This window comes from Microcaecilia unicolor, chromosome 12, assembly GCF_901765095.1.
Source record: "Microcaecilia unicolor chromosome 12, aMicUni1.1, whole genome shotgun sequence".
In the NCBI taxonomy this organism is placed as follows: Eukaryota; Metazoa; Chordata; class Amphibia; order Gymnophiona; family Siphonopidae; genus Microcaecilia; species Microcaecilia unicolor.
In genome coordinates, this window is record NC_044042.1 from 63,905,515 (window position 1) to 63,925,232 (window position 19,718).

Here is a 19,718-nt window from a genome sequence, read left to right on the forward strand (position 1 = left end):
AAAGCATTAAAATTAGTGTTTTGAATAACATATGCAGCCTGTAAAACTCATGAATAAAGGTTTGGTGAAGAGGCTGGAGAAGTTACTCAAGACATTGATGTTGATGCCATATCTTTATTGCTTCATTATTGTTTTTGTTTGTTTGCTGCTGTTGTTGTTGTTGTGGCGTGTTTTTAATAGTGACTCCAGACTCATAACTTTCCTTTCTAGGATGTACTGCTAGAACTGTTTTATAATCTTTTAGCCAGTCTTGTGAAAGTTAGTACTTTGGTAAGATAGATAATAACTTAATTGAACTTTACTTCAACTTTACTTTATAATTCAAGAGTAAGTTAGCTGACCAATATTAGAAAGAGAATTCCCAACGGTCCCCCTGATAAGTAAGATAGTACAAGACACCAAAGCTTTCTAAACATGTTTTACCCTTCATTTTTCTGATCAATAATACATACCCTCTGGATTATGAGGGATTTTTAAAACGACTGGGGGTGTTTAACTAAACACAGTTCAGGAGTTTGCTCAATATTGGGGGCACTCAAGCCCCCACTGCACCACAAAGCTGGTGCTGTGATACGCAAATATTTTTGTAAATGCCTTGACTATTTACATAATTATGATAACTATTTTGTTTTATTAGTTGCTTTTGGACGACAAAAAGCAAAGCGTCTATGTAATGTGACTTTTTCCAATGAAAAATAGTCACAAATAAATACAAAATAAACACAAACAGCAAACTAACTGCATCTGCAGCCAATCGTATTATTTCCCTATATGGCCTCTGGTGAAAAGTGTGAGGACTTTTCACTTTGTGAAGCACCTTATTTCAATGTCCCTTTTTTGAAAAACTAGTGTGGTAATTCATGGTGTTATAGTGTAAGTACCATACCTCGAGGCCAAAACTCTTTACTGAGGCAAAATATTTATTTCGTCTAGAAACGTCAGGTAGCATATTATTCAAAAATGAAAATCCTTCAATATGTTTAAAGTTTGTGCACCAAACTCTATTATCATTATTTTCGCCTTACAATCTTTTGCTCTTCGCTATACTAGTACTGTCAGCATATTCTAGTACCTTTCATGTGCGCTTGCCTTTAGCCGTTTAGTAACATCTCGGATCTCGAGGTGTTTGTCTGAAAATTGTAAATTCTTAGCATAGCAGTTTTCACTTTTCTTGCATTTGTTTCTTAGTAACTCTTTTTCTTTAAAAAAAAAAAAAAAAAAAGTTCAGAGTGTGCATGATGTCAAAACAAAATGGCGGCGGAGGCATCTTTCTTGGTAATTTTAGCCTTTGACCCATGATTGAACTAGAACTGCAGAGAATTAGGTAATTTCACGTTGTTAAGTTTTATTTTTAACACAAAGAACATCAAACGATGCCATTTAATCCCGTTACCATCCTCTGTTATGTCTGACAAGAGGAAAGTATTTGAAAAGAGGATGGTTTACTGTGATTTTAGTAGACGATTAACTCTATTTACCTGTTCTTTAGACAACTCTTCCGATAATTATTTATATATCTTTTCAGGTAGCATTTAGTCTTATTCAGGAGTATGTTTTATAAATATAATTCATAACTTTAAAATCCAGAGAAAATTACATTATGTACTATATCTCTCGAAAATATGTGTTTAATTACTTAAAAAGTAAATCCATTGTTTCCATTGCTATAAAAAAAAAAAAGTATTATTCACCTTACTAGCTAAAGTGATTCATATTTCATTCTGGATGCTATTTTTCTGTTTTAAATCAAAACTGGTAATAATCTGCTGTATTTATCTTTTTTAATTTTTTAGTTCTTACATGTTTAAATTTAATTCAAAATTACTTTTCCCAGGAATTTTTGCATTTTATTTAATAACTTTTTTTTAAATTTGAGCTATAAATATGAGGAAGACACTTTAGAAATTGTATGTAAAATATTTTTTGCTTTATTGGTGACTGCATACATTTGCATTTCTATGGAAACATTTTCTAAGTTCCAAATATTTATTGAGTTTTAATACAATCAATTAAAATAAAAAAAACTACAGTTTTCCATGGGAGGAAGAAGATATATTTGAACATATATTAATATTTATTAGCATCAATTATAAATTATAAGTTTAGATAAGTTTCCACAGATCTCCATATTTTAAGTGCCAACTGAAAGAAAGATACAGTCATTTAGATTAAAAGCTGTATCTTTCAGTTGGCACTTAAAACATCATGTACACAATATCCACACAAAATGGATATTGAATAAACTATTATTTTCCAATAATTCATAATCATATGACTTGCTGTAGATAAAAAATCTAAAAGTTTTCTTTGAGTTGATGTTACAATTAGGTTGGGTGAACAAGATTTCAATGTAATTAATTTATATATGAGTGGAATATTAATATCAGCTGTTTCCAGAAATATTCCATTCCATATGTGCAATGCATTTTGTTGGAAGCTTTTATTCTTTAAGGGGTCCTTTTACAAAGAGGCGCTAAAAGGTGGCCTGCACTACTTTTGGTGGGTGATTGCCCCCATGCTCAAGCCATCTCTTAGTGCATCTGCCAATTTCTATGTCAATAATGACCAGGCGCTAAGTCCAAAATGAGTGCCCAGCCATTTGCCACATGAACCCTTACTGTCTCCTATGGTGGTAAGGGCTCACATGCTAATTCCATGGTAATCCGGCAAGACACAGCAATGTGACCCTACTGCCATTAACCCCATGGTAGAAAATAGACAAATATTTTCTACTGCAGGGAACTTTGGAACTACTTGCTGGGCTCCTGCACTCCTCTGGTGGTAGGGCCAATTTGGGCATGTTACCCACTCAGACAGTAGCCCTACTGCACCTTTGTAGAATTGTGCAGCAATAATGCTCTTTGGTGCTCTTAACTGGTTAATGGAATATATACTGGCTGATATTAACAACATTAATAGTATAGGGTATTGGCATGAAATAATATTGAACTAAAAGAAGCATTTAAAATAAATTATTTCCCCATACAACTGAGTATTGCAACCTAACTGCATTTTGGAAGCCTTCCTAGGATCCATTTCTGGAACTGATGTTCATACTTAAGTATATCAAAAGCTATTTGAACCTAGATAACATCTATTTGGGATTTTTTTTTTTAATTTATTTTATAAACATATTAACATATAAAAAAAATATCAACTATTTTGAACTCTGTAGTCTGAAAAATAATGTCTATAGAAAATATTTGCAAAACATTATAGATGTGGAAGAATTTTACCTTCCTATAGATCACCAGTAGGTTCCTATTACACCCCTCATTTCTATCATTATTGCTGCTTTATATCCAAAGCTGTACTAAAGGTTTGCAGCTTGGTACAAAGACATATTTCAGTTAACTATTTGACTCTGTCCTATAATTTCTTATCCATCCTCACGAACACCCATCAATGGCTCATAACTTAACAAAAATTGGAATGTAATAAAGCTGGCATTGGATTTAAAACTCTGGAAGTTGGTTAACTTTTACATCTTTCCCTCCTTTCCATAAGTTTTGAACAGAGATCCAGCTTTCAGTGTAGTCGTTTATTACAACAATAAATCCCTAATAAGCCCAACCCTTGCCTTGATAAAGTCTATTTCATTGAGGGTTTCCTTGTTTCTATATTTTGGAGGTTATTAACAGCAAACGTTTGCAAAATAACCAAGATAGTAAAATTTTACAAATCTCACTGGTCCCCTAAATCCCAGGATATAAATTATGATACAGAGATCACGTAATTACCCGATCTCCGTATTTGTAGTCTAAGAAGTTTTTCACCCTCAGGGGCCTTGCGACTTCACTCCTGAACCTCAGGCTGGCCACAAGTGGACTTCAACTACACGCAAAACGTTTGTTAATACATTGGCAATTAAACGTATTAATAATAAGAAGGGATAAAAATGAAACATGTACTTGTCTTTTTATTGTAATATACTTGATTTTTTAACTGTGCATTTTTTAAATTTATTTTCCAATTTACTCCTGAGGCTAATTTTCCTTTGCCTCTAAGCAGATTTCTCCCAGGGTAACCTTACTTGTTTCTACAGTATACTTTAACTTCATGGGAGTTTTGCTAGATCGGAGTGTTGAAAGTGACATAAGAGCTAATAAAAAATATCTAACCTATAATATGTTCGTTCAGTAACTAGGAATAGTAATGTACATTTGTATTCCTGTAATCGTACCTATTTTTAAATGAGCCACCCAATAAAATCTCTGTCGGTGTAAAATCTTCCCTTGTCTGGTGTTACGCTTTCCTTCTGAACTTTCTTACATTTTGATTTCGGTTCCCATCCATGAAAAGCATAACCTTAGGGACGCCCATCACAGATGGAAACCAGTCACAGGATTTAGGACATGAGCGCCTGGTTGCATGTAAAACCTGGAATAAGCCTTCTGGCTTGGGTAAAGTATTGCTACCAACTTTATTCCTAATTTCTTTACTCAGCTTATTTTGAGTTTGAGAATTAAACATTTCCAATACTAAGTAAAAGAGCCGGACTGCAATTTTTACTCAGGTGCACTAAAGAAGAAGTCTAGTTATCCAATAAATCCTCTAAACAAGCTTTATACACAAAGCATGAGTTTGAAAGGGAGATGCAATGTTTGTATCAATGGATTAACTGGCTGAAAGAATACTTATATTATTCTACAATAAATATTTTTTCGTGATATATATATATATATATATAAGAATTTGCATATTTAAAATAAAACACTTGCATTAAATATATGATTGAGTTAATGAAGCTTTATAAAAACAATACATTTATATTCAATGAGAAATATTGATAGGAAATACATTTAAGGGAAACGTTATAAATTCATTCATTAAATATATAACATAACCTAATTAATTCTACTCAAACTAAAGGACAAATACAAATAGAAAACATTTCTAGCTTTTTCTGAGCGCTCCAACATATAGGTTGAAAACAGATGTGTCATTTTAATAATTTTTGTCTACAACTTTGCAAGGAACACTTCCTGTGTCAACACAAAAATGAAACCTCAGATTCCTTTAAGAAACACGTTGCAGTTAGTTCTTGGTAACATATCAGTTTGTAAATTTACACTGCATTTATTCATGTCTTTTCTTTTGTAATGTGCTACACTTTTGTGCGATTCAATGTTTGTTTTAGAATAAATTTGACCTTTTTTGATAAATATGGATTAGCGTGAATACCTATTTAATAGTCAAAATCTGGTTTCAGAACTTAATTGGACAGTCAAATCCGAAAACAAATATTTAAATAAACGTAAACCTGCATCTAAAAATCCAACAAAAAATTCAGTCATTTTACTACTTACTTCAGTAAATTTGGCAGTCTCATAAAGTTACAAAACAGAATTGTTAATGTACAAACGTAACAAGGGAAGGAAAAAGTTAGAAATTAAAACTCTTACCTGGCCCATATCATGCAAATTCTTTTCGTTAAAGGCATAGAGTGGAAACTGCATCTCTTAACTTATGAGGTCTGAAGAATGGGATAGAATTATTTTTACAGGTTCCACATAAAAAGAGTTATTCTGACCAATTAACTTGTTTGTCTTTTTTTTTTTTTTATCTTCAGTGTTAGTGAAAAGTTAAGAAACAAAACGTCACAGATAATGGAAACCGTTATAAGAACTCAAGGGTGGGAATGTATTAGCATTATATTTAACTTTCAGCCTACCGTACATAGATTGCTTCTGTACAGTTTATTCTGTTCCTCCATGGTTGATTTTGTATGCATGCAAACTTATTTAAACTAGTTAGTTAAAGATGAAAAATGTTTCACAATAAACCTACATTTTATAATTGAGCAATCTTTTGAGGGATGTAAACCAGATTTACAAGCGTAAAAGAGTCACGTTGCTTCATTGAACAAGGTGGTTTTTAAATTAAATTTATAAAGATCTGACTTAAGAAGAAATTACTATATTTAAGTCAAACAACGCTCAATTTGTTTGTTTACTAGCTAGGTAGAAAGGTAGTGTGTGATATTATTCAGGATACTGACTCTAGGCCAGTGTTTGTCCCTTTTGATTCATGCGTTCACTGCCTCACTTCCTTACAAAATAGAATTATTTGAGTTCTAAAAGTTTATGGGTTTTGTTGATGGCGGTTTGCATTTCTGGAGAGAAAGTGCGTGCCTCAGAGTGAAACCATAGCCTCAATGTGACACGCAGCTCTTAAGTTTCCTTTCCACAGGCAGTAAATTCAGGTCCATAAAATCAGGAAGGGCCTATGTAAGGTTTATTAAACTATTTAACTGTCTGGCTTTCTGTGCTTTTGCAAATAACGTAGGATGGGTATCACTGAATATTTTAGCAGCCTGTAAACTTAAGGGGGAATTCCTCATTCCTCTGCAACACCTAGACATTCATTGGAAAGAGAAGACTTAAGTCAAATGACGATGTCGAAAATCTGAACTTGAGAAATGATATTATTTATCTTCAAGACGTAAAAATAAGAGTTCTTAATTTTACGTCTTGAAGATAAATAATATCATTCCTAATTTATAATAAATTAGTCTTAAGCATATAATAAAATGCACGTAGCAGCTGATTTTCTATATTTGAAAGCGCAGTTTAACTGGGGTTTTTTTTTATTGTGTGTATCAATAACAAAGTTAACATAGGAAAAAGGCCTCATATCCCATATGGCACTTGATATTGGAGACCGAGCGGGACAGAGCAGCAAGGTGTTCATATAGATATAGATAGATAAATAAATAGATTCAGATTATAGTTCTATCTATATCTATCTTTCTTTTATATATATACATATATATATATCTAGATAGAGACAGATAGATATATATAGATATAGATATAAGCAATCCATGCCCGATATTACAGTCTGAACGCCTGCTCCTGTTTCTCGAGCACTGACGTTTTGCAAACATAAAACAATTCCTCCTTGATATGGAATGCAGTGGGGATGACAGCATTGCGCAGCCCCTCCGCTCGATTGATTTACGCCTTACTGACGCTTTATCAGGCACACGAAAAAAGTTTGACCAATCATTTTGCAAGGAGCTCACAACACAGCAGCCCAACTGTACTTTGTTGGCTAGGAAGTTGAGAGGGGCTAGAGTACAAATCTAGATCTGTCCTATATATTTTTCCCTTCAATGAACCGTGCTTTGTATGATGTCTGAGAATGTCCATTTCTGGAACTCTTAGCAATTATTATGTCGACTCCATTATAAGTCATGAGAGTGAAGAATCGCCTTCAGTCAAGTTCTCATCTGGGCAATATACAAATTCTCGGCAACCTGGGCACAGTGAGCATCTAGAGTTTCCGTCTTGTAGTTTCCAGCCCAAATCTCCTGTTTTCAGCGCTTCATGGACTCCTTTGAATCCACATCCTTCGGGTCCCATTCCTTCGGTTTATCATCCTTACATTCAACACCAGAGCGTCCCTTCTTCAGAGAGCAGGTACCTTCGGAGCTGGCTGGAGCCAGTGCCCAGGACAGAGTCTTTACCAGGGCAAGGTTCAGTGAAAGCAGAGCCGCTGCTGGGTCAGTCCGGGGAGGTCCAGAAACAGGGAGCCCAGGAGTACAATTTAGAAACTTCTCCTGAGAGGGGAGCAATCCTTTCTAATCAAAGGCCCAGCTACGAGGATAATAAAGTTTGTGAAGGAAGCGAGGACAAAGACAGGCCAGATCAAAGTAAGTTATAAAAGTGAGGAAGTAAACAATATAAGAAAGCAATAAAACCAGAACAATATAATGGAAGGTTAAATCCTGCTTTAATGCAAGTCCAGAACCTGCTAGAGCCAGAAGAGGAAGAAAATGTCACTGTCTATTGTTTGCTAAAATCTTGTTTGGGAAAAGTGATAGTTTGGGGTGGGGGAGCGAATAATATCAATATAAGAAATAGATTAGGTTGTGATGCTTCAGTTTAATATTTTATTTACTTGATTATAGATTGAAAGATAATTAATATTACAGTTCTGTGTACAAAATTTAACGTAAAGAATACCCCTAAACAAAAAGCGAGGTCTAGGTTTAATTTCGAAAGAGGAATTTTCACTGGTGAGCTCCAAGTAACTATTTTATGAAGTATTATTTCATCACTGTTTTCTTTCTCAATCTTTATGATTACAATCTTTAGTCTCCTTTGTTGATTTGAGTCAACATGCCTGATAAGCTACACATATGAAGAAATAGAATTATTCCAGGACTTAACAGCGTGACCTTTTCTCTATTCCTGTTTGTAAGGAGACTCTTGCATGGTACTCAAATTATCCATATGCCTCTTCCCACCCTTTTGCTAGACATCAGAATCAGGTGCACAAAGCCTAAGTGCTGGTGCATTCAGTCCCACTCAATGATGCGACCTGATTCCTTGTCTAGTTTCTCAGGCTGCGTTTACCTGAGCCAAAGCTGCAAGACGAGTCTAAGATGTTGTAATTACATCTCAGGTGAGCACGTGCGATAAGGGGAAAAATTTTTCACCACTGAAAACCACTTCATTCTGTACTCGGCAATACATATTTTCATAAAGAAAAATCCTAATAGTATACACCCACACACACGTGCATAAGTTATTCCAGTACTATCCCTTTTCTTACTTATTTTATAGTGGAGCTTTATTAGTAATAAAACATTATTTCTTTCAGTTGAGAAATTACAGTGTGCAAAACAAAAGACATATTCTGATGTGATGTTCAGAGATTCAGATCTAACTACAGGACGAAATAAGAGCATTGGGAAATTAAATATGCAAGCTATATTCTGTGCCTTTGTTGAGCTAAAAGAATCCTGTTCTGAAACGGAAGTCTGAGCAAGAATGTCCATCCATGTGATATCTCACTGGTCTCTACTCTGTGCAATGTGGTTGGGAATACTTTTTTTTTTTTTTTTTTGCAGAATTGAATGCTTTCATATACTGGAAACATGATTTTTTGCAAGATATTATTATATGTACAATGAAACGATTATACTATACCTGCAATATGTACAATGATATGCAATTTGGCATATAGATTTGGTAATTTCTGGTTTAAGGCTGTGGTAAAACTGTTTTGGAGACAAACATTCTATTTTTAATTGAAGGAAAGATAATATAACAAAGCAGCAACACAGTAAAGCAAACCAGATGGAACTGATTTCTTGTGTAAAATGCCACTGTTTATGGAAGACACAAAGATCTCACCAAACAGATATTTCATGAAGAAGAATTCCTATCCATTAATGATAGGTAGCAGTATTAACAGTATTAATTATTAACAGCTTTCTTCCTCTTTAATATTTAATTATAATGCATATTCTGTCAAGTCAATTAGATTAAGGAAGTAGCTCTGCAAACATGTAGGAATCAGTGGTTGCAGAAGAATAACAGAAGCATTTTTTTCCTTATTCACTCATTTCATGCATCTAGACAGGAAATAGTCTAGTGATATTTTTATCATGTTTCTTTCTTTTTTCATGAATTTTATTGAAGAATTTGCATTTATGCATTATCTGATTTCTCTTCTGTCATAAACTACACATAATATAGGATCAGGGTTGTTTTTTTTTTTTTTCCATTGTATTTGCTCTTTGGTTTTTAGTGATCATGGAGCTAGCTACTCCAGTTATCTTTTCAGGTCAGCTTTTAGAAAATTAAACAGATGAGCCCAGGCGAGTCTCTACTGTGAAGATCTAGAATATCGAGGCGTGTTTTTATTTCCGGGTCTTTTTTTTTTTTTTTTAGCAGATTCAAATGGTTATTTCATTAGTTTAAGTGTTAGTTTTAGAAATCAACAAAAAGAACTGCATTTTGAAAGAGCAGAAAAGACAAATGTTGTTTTGTGCAGTTATACATCACGGGCACTCCTGCAGAGTTGTGTGGCATTTCTACCAAATATATGTGAATAAAATATATATTATACACTCCACTGCATGAGTACATACAGGTCATGTAAAACAGCATAAAGGTACAGGACCTATTATCTCAAACCATTTGTAAATGCGTAATTATTTTAACTTCTTAATAGATTATTAAAGTATTGACTGAAAGGAGTTTGAAACCCGTCAGGATTCACCGTATTGATTTCCTTTTTTTTTTTTTTTTTCCAGCTAACCCTGCTGCCAATTGGTTACATGCCCGTTCCTCCAGGAAAAAAAGATGCCCTTACAGTAAATATCAGACCTTGGAACTGGAGAAGGAATTCTTATTCAATATGTACCTGACCAGGGACCGGAGGCATGAGGTGGCCAGACTTCTCAACCTGAGTGAAAGACAAGTCAAAATCTGGTTTCAGAATCGAAGAATGAAGATGAAGAAAATGAACAAGGAACAAGGAAAAGAATAGGAAAAGCTACCTTGCCCATCATGCACACAGCCTTTTTTTCTCTTTTACAACTCACTGTATTTATGTGTGGTAGCTGCTGAAAACAATTATTAATTATCAATAAATATGATTTTTCCATATTTTGCATGCCAGGTTTGGGAAAGATGTGTTTACTTAATACCCGTTAGAATGCTCATAGCGTGAAGCTGCCTCTCCTGTTTAGAATACAGTTTCGTTTAGTTTTCCTAGAACATATAGACTTGTCCTGTTCACTTGACTTTTCACTAGGAGGTTATTGTTAGTGAGCAGCTTGTTCTTGAAGAAAAATTGTCACAGGTTAGGGACTCAGTTTTCAAAGGAGCTTTACGATAAATATAGAACTTTGGAAAATAGGTCCCAAACATGATAAGCTCCTCCTATGAAGCGCACCATTTTGTTCCATTTTAAATAGAAACATCTGTTGTCACCACTTGTACATGGAGATAAGCTCTAAACAACTTGATTTTAATACTGGTAGCAAGTTTGTAATGCAGGTTACATTATATAACTAGAACACTTCAAGGATGAACGTCGTTGTGTCTCAGAACTGATATTATGTCACACTCCACCTTTTTAAGGGTACTTTTTCAACGTGACTATTTCCCCAATGAATTAAATTCAGTCCCGAATAAACCTCATATTGATAGTTTTATACTGGATCCTTTAATCAGAGTTGTAGTTATTTAGCACAAAAAAAAAACAGCTATGCCTCACTTTGTAAACTTAGATGTTAGAGTAAACTTATCAAAAGTCATTTTCTAGTTTAAAAAATTACTAGTAAAGGAAGAGAAGGCCAGACTGTCTTATTAGTGGTAATCTATTTATAATTTATTGTGAAAAGATTTTTTCATGAACTTTAGATTGTTACTTACAGAGATGAAAGTGCCAAGTAAGGTGTTTGTACATTTTTCTATTGTTTCCGCGGAGAACTTTATACTTGAATGTTTGGTATAATCTGTTAGATTTATTCACGTTTTACATGTTAAACTTTGTTTACATTGAAGAAGATGACATTATACAATGTTATGTTTATTTTCACATTAAAATGAATATTGTTATTGGTTGAGTGACATAAATAATATTATTATTATTATGGCAATTATTATTCTCTTGCACTGGTTTTCTGCCAAGTCTGTGATGTCTAAACACTTTCTTCATCATTTTATTTTCCTTTTCTCTTAGACCTTAGTTCCCTTTATATTTTGGTCTTCTTTGGTATCCACAAAATCATCTATGTACAGAGGGATAGCCCCAATTTATTATTTAGAATAATTTATCAAAATGAAAGTATCTAACATGTTTTATAGATTGCAGAATGACCTTAATGTAGAATTTGTTTCTTTAAAAATATAATGATGTTCTTAGTCTTTGTTTTGAAAATGCTATTACTAATGTCAATGCAAACACCAGCCACTAAAATTCCATTTACAGAATACATTTATGAAATACATATGTAAGGAATTAGGGCTCCTGTTTTTGTAAGTACTCTGAATGGGCACAAAATCCAAAATGAGACCACTGGAAAAGAGACTAAAGTTCATATGTAATTCGTTTCTGGTAAGATGCACATTATTTGTTTTCCAAGGCACTATGGTTTCTGAGTTCTCTGATCTTCCAACACTAGTTTTCTGCTGTGCCTTAATATACACTTCTTAGTATGTGTGTGTATATATATATACAGCATGGGAAACTGTAGAATGATCAGGGATTCCATAAGGACTTATACAAGGTAGCATTTAAGATAAGGAGCCAAACACTTTGCAACTTAGATTAAACCGTGTGTGCAAACAGAAATAATGACATTTCATTAAATAATTAAAAACGAGAGTTTTCCCTTTTATCCTGCCAGTGGAAATTAACTGGATCAAAAGTTAAACATGCAATTCTGATTTAACTTATGGGTCCAGATATATTAATCATTCTTTATCTTACAATATATATAATATATTTTAATATTGTTTATATTCATGATTTCAACTGAACTCCACTGCACTGATAACATAGCATAGCCTACAATATAGCATACAAAATATTCTGAGATGTATAACATTCACTGGTAAGTCATGTGCATCATGCCCTGATATGTAGATACATATTTAAACATATATAAATAGAAATAATAGGCAAATAGAAGTACATGTAAATAGACAGCTACAGATACAACTATTTGAATATATATTACACCCTTGCACTTCTGTGGTGTAAAACTTCTCTTTGTACTTTAACGTGAGTCATGTGATATGTTTTATCATACCACATACAGGTCTCAGACATCAAGATTTGTTTTCTTAACAAAAGGATTAATATTCCTAAAATATTTTCTTCTGCTTGATAATAAGATGGATTCTAGTAACTTTGTAAGATAATAGCAAATGTTTTTTCTTAGAAAATAATGTAAAATAATGAGGAATGCTAAGGAAATTGTTATTGTTATTATTAAGTGCTACACCCTTTATGCACAGACCTTTGGATGCAGCTTTTCAACGTAATTATTTAATGAAACAAATAAACATCAAATATAGAAAATTAAAGCGATGATACTTTTATCAGCTACCATCAAATCTAAATTATTTAGCTTGCCTCTTAAGTGTGTTGTAAAATTTTAGGTGTTATGAACCTTAATCTGAATTCGTTTACTTTTTAGTATTTCATTGGTGCTGGGTAACACGTTTTTCTGAATCCCTTTTCTCTGCCAAGTGTTCTTCCTTTGTTTTGTTCAGGATCTTTTTGTCTACTTCATGATTAAGGCTTTTCAATTCCTTTCTTTGCAGCTTCACCATTAAATAGGCGAATAGGGAATATTTTTGGGTAAACCCCAAAAAATGTAAAAGTAGGAGATTCTGAAAAGGAGACAGCAGAAACAGAAAGAAAGAGAAAGCCTTATAATTGAGCAGTCGATATGATTCTTTATTCACAATGGTTTGAACTTTCCATGGTAGGAGAAATTAAGTATTTTCGTTAAAAAAAAAAATGTAAACCGAAATTTGTGTCAGGCAGAAACAGAATCTCTGGCAAGATTCCAAGATTCGTTTTTACAAAATAACATAAATGTACCCCCCCCCCCCCCCAACCAGGCTACAGTATCCCTTTCTTGTTCTCAGTGCTCTGAATGGAAAACAAAGAGGAGATACCGGAGCTTGGATGAGAAGGAGGAGATGGGGAAGTAACTTGTCATAAAGGAAGAAAATTCAGTGCAGTGTGCTGCAATAAAATAATATGACCGCTATAAAACTTTATAGGGTATAAATTTTTGAAGGTTAAGGAACTAAACGGCTGTAAAGCAAACAGAGCAAAAAAATTTTCAGAACCTCCTAAATTACTACAATGACTTGAGAATGGGAACTAAATGTGTAAATACTACTCTTTACCTAAACAAAAATAATTATATTGCTTGAAAAGAAGGGAAAACGTAAAAGAAGCGATGATCTTAATGTATTCTTCTTTTGCAGATGCCATAAAAATCCAGCTCTGGAGAATCTTCTCTTTGTTCTTTTTATTTAACAGTCCCAGGCGGCCGGAATCCAAGCCATAAATGCACAACAACCAAAAGTTCTGGCGAGACGTCTGGAATTGAGGCCCTTTATCTGCTTACACCCTTGGAACTATGCACTGGCCTCCCCTCTGCAACAGAATGCCCAATTGTTTAGTCTCACAATTTGAAACAATGGTTTTTTCCCTTCAACTGCTCTCTTTTTATTTTTCGGTGCTACTAAATGACTGGATAGTAGGTGGTTCTGCGAGGAAAGTAGGCATTATTATTATATTGTTTTGCCTCGTTACAAAATTTCATGAACCATTTATTGAATTTAAGGCTCTTTGACTTTCAAATAATGTAGCTTCTCTCTCTCTCTCTCTCTCTCTCTCTCTCTCTCTCTCTCTCTCTCTCTCTCTCTCTCTCTCTCTCTCTCAGCTTTTCTTTTGTGAATATGAGGAATGCTTAAGAAATCAATAGATGTCGCTGTTGCACCATGTTAGATTTCAGACTGCTTTTTCCGGTTACTAAATAACTGATTCACATAGTACTGGTTTGTCTAAGAAATAATAAAAAAGTGCCCTTTAAAGTCGAAACTCAAGATAACCATAATGTTCAGTTAATTATAAATGTTCTGTCGGTCATATAAGCGGTATATATGTACACAAAATATAAATATAAGATCACTGTTTTGTCTTTTTTCTCTCAAAGCGGTTTATGTGAGGAGTCCAAGTGAATTATTTAACTGGAAATGCTATTACAACTATTTCAAAAATATTTGTTAATTAAATATAAACATCATCTAAAATTGGATCTCAGATATATCTGCGTTTCCAGATTTAATCTTTTATAAATGTAATTATGCAATGAATTATTTTCTTGTTCCTGCCTCAGCATAGAAAGTAAATCTTTTGGCTGTTACGATGTCTTCTATATCACTTTCAACATATTTGGTTTACTGAATTACTCAGCATCTGAAAAACTGATTTCACTCAAAACGCTGAGTGTAATAGTTATGCTGTCCAATACAAAAAGTGGTTTCCAATACTAGTGCTGAGTCATAAAAGTAAACTTCAGGAAATAACTCAATAGCATCCAGAATAAACATGTCTGAAAAGCCTGTGTTCACTTTTCAAAATAGTTATATAATAAGGTCATAGTTTTGAAACTTTTCTTTAGGAATAAGAGGATAAAGACTTTGGAAAATAAATAATACATTTATTAATCAGGTGTTTAGTTATTGCTTCACAAAAAGATAGTAACATGAAAATTCTTAATTTACTTCATAGGTAAACCTTTTAACTGCCTTTAAGCTTAAACACTTATGTTCCTGACACTACATTTTTACAGCTAGAATATATAACTTAGGAAACTTTGAAATACACTATTTTCTTCGAGGAAAAAAAAAAAAGAAACAAAAATTATGGAATTCTTCTCTTTCCTGTGGAAAGATTCATAAAACATTGCAGTAAAATAACTGATAATTGACTTTTTGTTTTTATTTGCTATTTTAGCCACTTATACTATTCTTATTCTGGAATTTTAGTCGCTCGCAGCCTTTAATCTTTCCTCTTTCAAGGAATCCATGCACTTCAAATACCTAGCTCATCAAGAAAGTTTGGATTTACAGTTTAAGAACCTTATTCGAGTCCACTTTGATAATTCATTTTAATGGAGAATTAAACCACGTGTATAGAAGCAGAAATAAATACTATGTAAACTGAAAAATATTTCCTTACAACATACCATTCTACCACCGTCAGAGCACAAAGAAAACAAAATAGTAGACTATTCTTGTAGTTGTTATTAAAACACTTTTTTTTTTCATTGGATCTCTCTCTCTCTCTCTCTCTCTCTCTCTCTCTCTCTCTCTCTCTCTCTCTCTCTCTCTAATGAAATACCCTGCTTTCATTTCTTTGGGAATCTTTAATATCCTATGGCAACGACTGAAGGTGAATTAAGAGCCTCACTGTGACCCTCACTGTTAACAATAGGCAGGTAAGCCTCACTATGTACAGTGATTTAATAGGCTTCGGCAGCTACACCGAAATAACTTTACTTGGACTCTAACTGTTGCTAAGTGTATTCAAATGTATCAAAAGTGACACTTTACTAGATACTACCCACGTCTGTAATAAAGTGATATGCTACAGGGGGACTCCTCGGGTCTGTCTGGTACCTCTTGCTTATTTAAATATATTACGGTAACAAAGAGAATCTCACTAAGAGGAACATTGCTGAAGAGAGCCCGTTCAGAAGACACTGGCAGACTGACTGCTCAAAAGTTGAATTTTGGATCTTTAAACACAACATAACTGCGTTGATGCAATAAGACCGTTCTCAGTACCATCGAACTTTTCTGAATTTTCGTTCTCATTATTGGGGTTTAGATATTTTGAAATTCGAGCCTGTCATGCGTTGCTTAATTGGCTACAATGATCTTTAAAACGTCTAGCAAACTATATGTAATTTAATAATAAAATACGGTTAAATAATACTGATTGGCAATTTTGTATGTTAAAAGACAGGGAAGACCTTACTTCAGAAGCCAGCTAAAATCCTAGCCAATAGTCTAAGTAATAATAGGGTGCTTGTTGCATATATTTTTTCATTGCTCGTGTTCATCCTTAATGATGTGCTGGTTTATATGGATGTGGGAAAATTACTTTTTTCAATGAGCAAGTAAGGCAGAATTACTATATGTTATCTAATGTATAATATGAACAGTATCAGGGAGCAACCTTAACTTTCAAAAACGAAAATATTGGAAAACCTGGAATTATTTTCTCCCACTTGGCTTTTTCTTTCTGTTGATAGGAGATCCCAAGCTTTTCCGATTGAAAAGGTATCCTACAGACATCTATATCTATATGTGTGTGCGTGTGCTTGTGTGTGTGTGTGTGTGTGTGTGTTTGCTAACTAGCAATGGAATTATTTCTGAAAGATTGAGGTACATCTTGTTAAGTTTAAAAAAAAATACCGAAAATGCTGAGTGTGATAAACTAAAACCCGAATCTGCTCCCTCTGAGATTATATAAAACTGCAGTGTGTGCTTGTTCAGATACTGTCAGTAAAATAAAGTTTCTCTTTCTTTGCTGTGCTTTCAAGCCTCCTTCCATTCCCTGTTTCCTGATCACATTTGGCAGCCAAACACCAGCGAAGGCGAAAATTAGAAACTACGAATTTTAGAATAACAAAAGCATCATTTAGTAGCCAGTATAATAGCCAGAATACAAAATACAAAAAATTACAACTTTGGATAAGAAGGCGGCTATCTAGTTTGCAATCATATCTTGCAGATATCTTCCGGGGGGAAAAAAAGCACAAAAATAGTTTAATAATACATCATATGGAAAACTATAATAATTTTCATTCACTATTGACAGCAGAAAACATCTCGCAATAATGCAGAGGACTCCAATCGAACCCTCTGTTTTATAGCAGAAGAGGAAGAAACTCGTAAAATCCTAACAGCTTTTATGTGATGCGATATAAACAACAACAACATCCCCAGCTTTATTGCGTTTTATAGTTTGTTAAACAGTTTACAGCTTTTTTTGGTTATTACAAATGCAATTCACTTCATATGATAGTTAAACCTTTATCAATAATAAGGAAATTGATCATTAAAATGTTAAATATGACCATCTCGTTTGTTTTAAAATATGTTTAGGATAAGAAGCTGTATGATTTGATAACTTGTATAAAAATACCAATTACATTTATAGGACCTTTTAAAACGAGTAGCAATTAAATCGTGTACTTTTACAGTTTTCCAAAGCGACCCTGACATTTAAAAAGGCTAAAACTGCCTCGTTAAAATTTTGAAATTAACGACTAAGTGCGCCTCTCCTTAATTTCCAGTACTCCTCAAAATCAATCTTTTGGGTGGTCTAGGTATTTGATTTGTTGTGAGGCGAGCGATATCTCATTAATGTAGGTAGTTAAACATATTTAATCCGTATATTCTCCCCACCTCTCCCCCTCTCTCCCTTTTTCTTCTTTATTCTCTCACACTCTCCCTTTCACAATCATGCAATGCGGAGTCCGTGTGGAGTAAAGAAAGCCAATAGGAGGAGGTTTTGGTAATAGATGCAAATGATCATGAAAAGACTCTGCAAAATATGAAACAACTCATTTGCGGCGAAGTAAATCACAGAAAACTGTTTATGAACTGGCATCTCTTCTTGGAAATGTAAAGCGAGAACTCTTTAAGTGGTAATTTTTTTTTTTTTTTTTTAGGAATTCAATATCATGCAAGCTTAGACTTTTGATTCTATCTCCTTTTCTATTCCTGGAAATCACAAACTCTTCCGTTAGCTTCTTAGTTCTTTCTAGATCCCGTTGTTTCCAAATATACAATGAGTTCTTATTTTGTCAATTCACTGTTCTCTAAATACAAAACCGGAGACTCTTTGCGCCCCAATTATTATGACTGCGGCTTTGCACAGGAGCTGGGTGGTAGACCCACAGTGGTGTACGGACCCAGTACCGCTGGAACCTTTCAGCATCCGACACAAATCCAGGAGTTTTACCACGGAACATCTTCTCTCTCCACCTCCCCTTACCAACAGAATCCATGCGCTGTAACGTGTCACGGGGACCCAAGCAACTTCTATGGTTACGATCCCTTGCAAAGGCAGAGCCTCTTCGGTAGCCAGGACTCAGACCTGGTGCAATACACCGACTGCAAGCTGGCTTCCGGCGGCCTGGGGGATGAGGCAGAGAACTCAGAGCAAAGCCCCTCTCCTACGCAGCTCTTTCCCTGGATGAGACCGCAAGGTGAGGCAAAATGGGATGCGCTACCAATTAGAAAGGGCAGCGACTGGGCATTTCCTGAATCCATAAAGCAACCCTTGTCTAGTGCTTTTACTGTTTTATGGAGCTAAACTTCTGCACTTGTAAATTGCTTTATAGTTTAATTACCCTGAAGGATCTTTTCTTCTTGGGGATGGTCTTTGGCTTTGTGTATAGCTTCCTCTAAAGTTTATTGCACTTTGTACGGATTAATTTTGACTCTGCTGCCGATAAAACTTAACTTTCGAATGCTAGTGTGGTGGAAGGAGCTATTGTTTAAGATAAAAGGGTTTGTTTGTTTGTTTGTTTGTTATTTATTGTATATTATGCCAACAGGCTCCATTTAGCCTTGCCCCTTTTCTTTCCCTCGTCCGTTTTGCTATGTTGCTGGCCAGAAAGAAGAAACGTAAAGTCAGTACATGTATATGTATCGTCCATGCTGTTGTCCATCTTTCATCCTTCTCTGTTCTCTCCTTGCCATCTCTCAGCAGCCGCCGGACGCAGGAGAGGAAGGCAGACTTACAGCCGCTACCAGACCTTGGAACTGGAGAAGGAATTCCTCTTCAATCCCTACCTGACCCGCAAGCGGCGGATCGAGGTGTCGCACGCCCTTGGACTAACAGAAAGACAGGTTAAAATCTGGTTCCAAAACAGGAGAATGAAATGGAAAAAGGAAAATAACAAGGACAAGTTCCCAAGCAGCAAATGTGAGCAAGAAGAATTAGAGAAGCAGAAAATGGAAAGAGCGCAGGAGGCGGAGGAAGGAGGCGATGGACAAAAGGGTGACAAAAAATAATAATAATAATATGAACTGCCAGGGAATACAGATGTTTATCAATTCCTGCCCTTACATTAAAAACTCTTAATGTAAGTTTAAAAAAAACTACTACACATTTTTGTTGAAAACAATATAGCTGTAAGCCTCACTTTTACCGGTTGTTCTTTGATACGATGATTACCCCTTCAGGACATGGAAAAGAAGCCTGAAGTCTTTCTATCCTTTGCCAATTGTTTCCTAGTGTTCGTGTGTCACCAGTAGCTGATGTAAAAACATGACTGTGAATTTTGGTTTCGGGGAAAATGTTTATGGACACTGCTTTCAATGCTAGAGAAGTTTTTTGTGAAATGACATAGTGCACTTTTT

The 19,718-nt window shown here is 34.5% G+C and overlaps 2 protein-coding genes across 3 annotated transcripts; both read left to right on the forward strand.

Annotated features, from left to right (window-relative positions):
* The first annotated feature begins 7,024 nt into the window (after positions 1-7,024).
* Positions 7,025-11,350, forward strand: HOXB9 (homeobox B9). The gene is made up of 2 exons (XM_030221765.1): positions 7,025-7,657; positions 10,052-11,350. Exons 1-2 carry the CDS (start codon positions 7,147-7,149, stop codon positions 10,285-10,287), a joined length of 747 nt encoding a protein of 248 aa, XP_030077625.1. The 5' UTR covers positions 7,025-7,146; the 3' UTR covers positions 10,288-11,350.
* Positions 11,351-17,407: 6,057 nt separating this feature from the next.
* On the forward strand, positions 17,408-19,374 carry HOXB8 (homeobox B8). 2 transcript variants are annotated; one of them, XM_030221178.1, is made up of 2 exons: positions 17,408-18,559; positions 19,066-19,374. In XM_030221178.1, exons 1-2 carry the CDS (start codon positions 18,139-18,141, stop codon positions 19,368-19,370), a joined length of 726 nt encoding a protein of 241 aa, XP_030077038.1. In that variant the 5' UTR covers positions 17,408-18,138; the 3' UTR covers positions 19,371-19,374. The 2 variants fall into 2 exon arrangements, with proteins under 2 accessions (XP_030077038.1, XP_030077037.1); XM_030221177.1 differs by having other exon boundaries at positions 17,409-18,559; positions 19,063-19,374.
* The last annotated feature ends 344 nt before the right edge of the window (positions 19,375-19,718 follow it).